Source organism: Alligator sinensis, unplaced genomic scaffold (genome assembly GCF_000455745.1).
Source record: "Alligator sinensis unplaced genomic scaffold, ASM45574v1 scaffold1032_1, whole genome shotgun sequence".
Lineage (NCBI taxonomy): Eukaryota > Metazoa > Chordata > Crocodylia > Alligatoridae > Alligator > Alligator sinensis.
Genome location: NW_005842450.1, coordinates 994710 through 995159, shown reverse-complemented (window position 1 = coordinate 995159; position 450 = coordinate 994710). Strand labels below are relative to the sequence as shown.

The 450-nt window shown below is 73.6% G+C and overlaps 1 protein-coding gene across 1 annotated transcript in view; it reads right to left on the bottom strand.

The window, feature by feature from the left end:
• Positions 1-450, bottom strand: part of RBCK1 (RANBP2-type and C3HC4-type zinc finger containing 1) — a 5883-nt gene that overhangs the window by 2582 nt on the left and 2851 nt on the right. Inside the window, exons 6-7 of the mRNA XM_025212186.1 lie at positions 212-450; positions 89-131 (exon numbers count right to left, since the gene is read on the bottom strand). The exon at positions 212-450 is cut by the window's right edge and continues 38 nt beyond it. Coding sequence (XP_025067971.1) covers positions 89-131; positions 212-450 — 282 coding nt within the window. The remainder of the gene's footprint in view (positions 1-88; positions 132-211) is intronic.

Below are 450 nucleotides of genomic sequence, written 5' to 3'. Positions count from 1 at the left end.
GCAGTAAGCAGGCAGGACAGGGCTCCTGGGGGAAGATGGGGGTGAGCTGGGGGGTGCGATGCGAGTGCCGTCCTGCCCTGCCCCTCACCTGCTGGTACTACGTAGGTGCAGCGCGGGCAGACCCAGCCCACCTGGGGACGGGCGCGTGAGCCCCCAGCACAGGGGCACAGGCCCCAGCAGGGGTTAGGGGCAAAGAAGGGGGCCGCCTTACCTGCGGGGGCTTGGGCAGGGCCGCTGCCTCCCCCCGCGAGGGCTCCTCCACGTCCGGCCCGGCCTGCGTCGCCCTGGGCGCTGCGTCCACCTGCTCCGGGCCCCCGCGCGGCTGCAGCACCTGGTTGCCCAGCCCCAGGTCTGGGGGGTGGAGGGGCAGGGCAGGGTCTCTGCCGAGCTGGGCTTGGCGGGCCAAGAGCAGGTAGAGGAAGGCGCAGTCGCCGTCCCGCTGGATGCCGT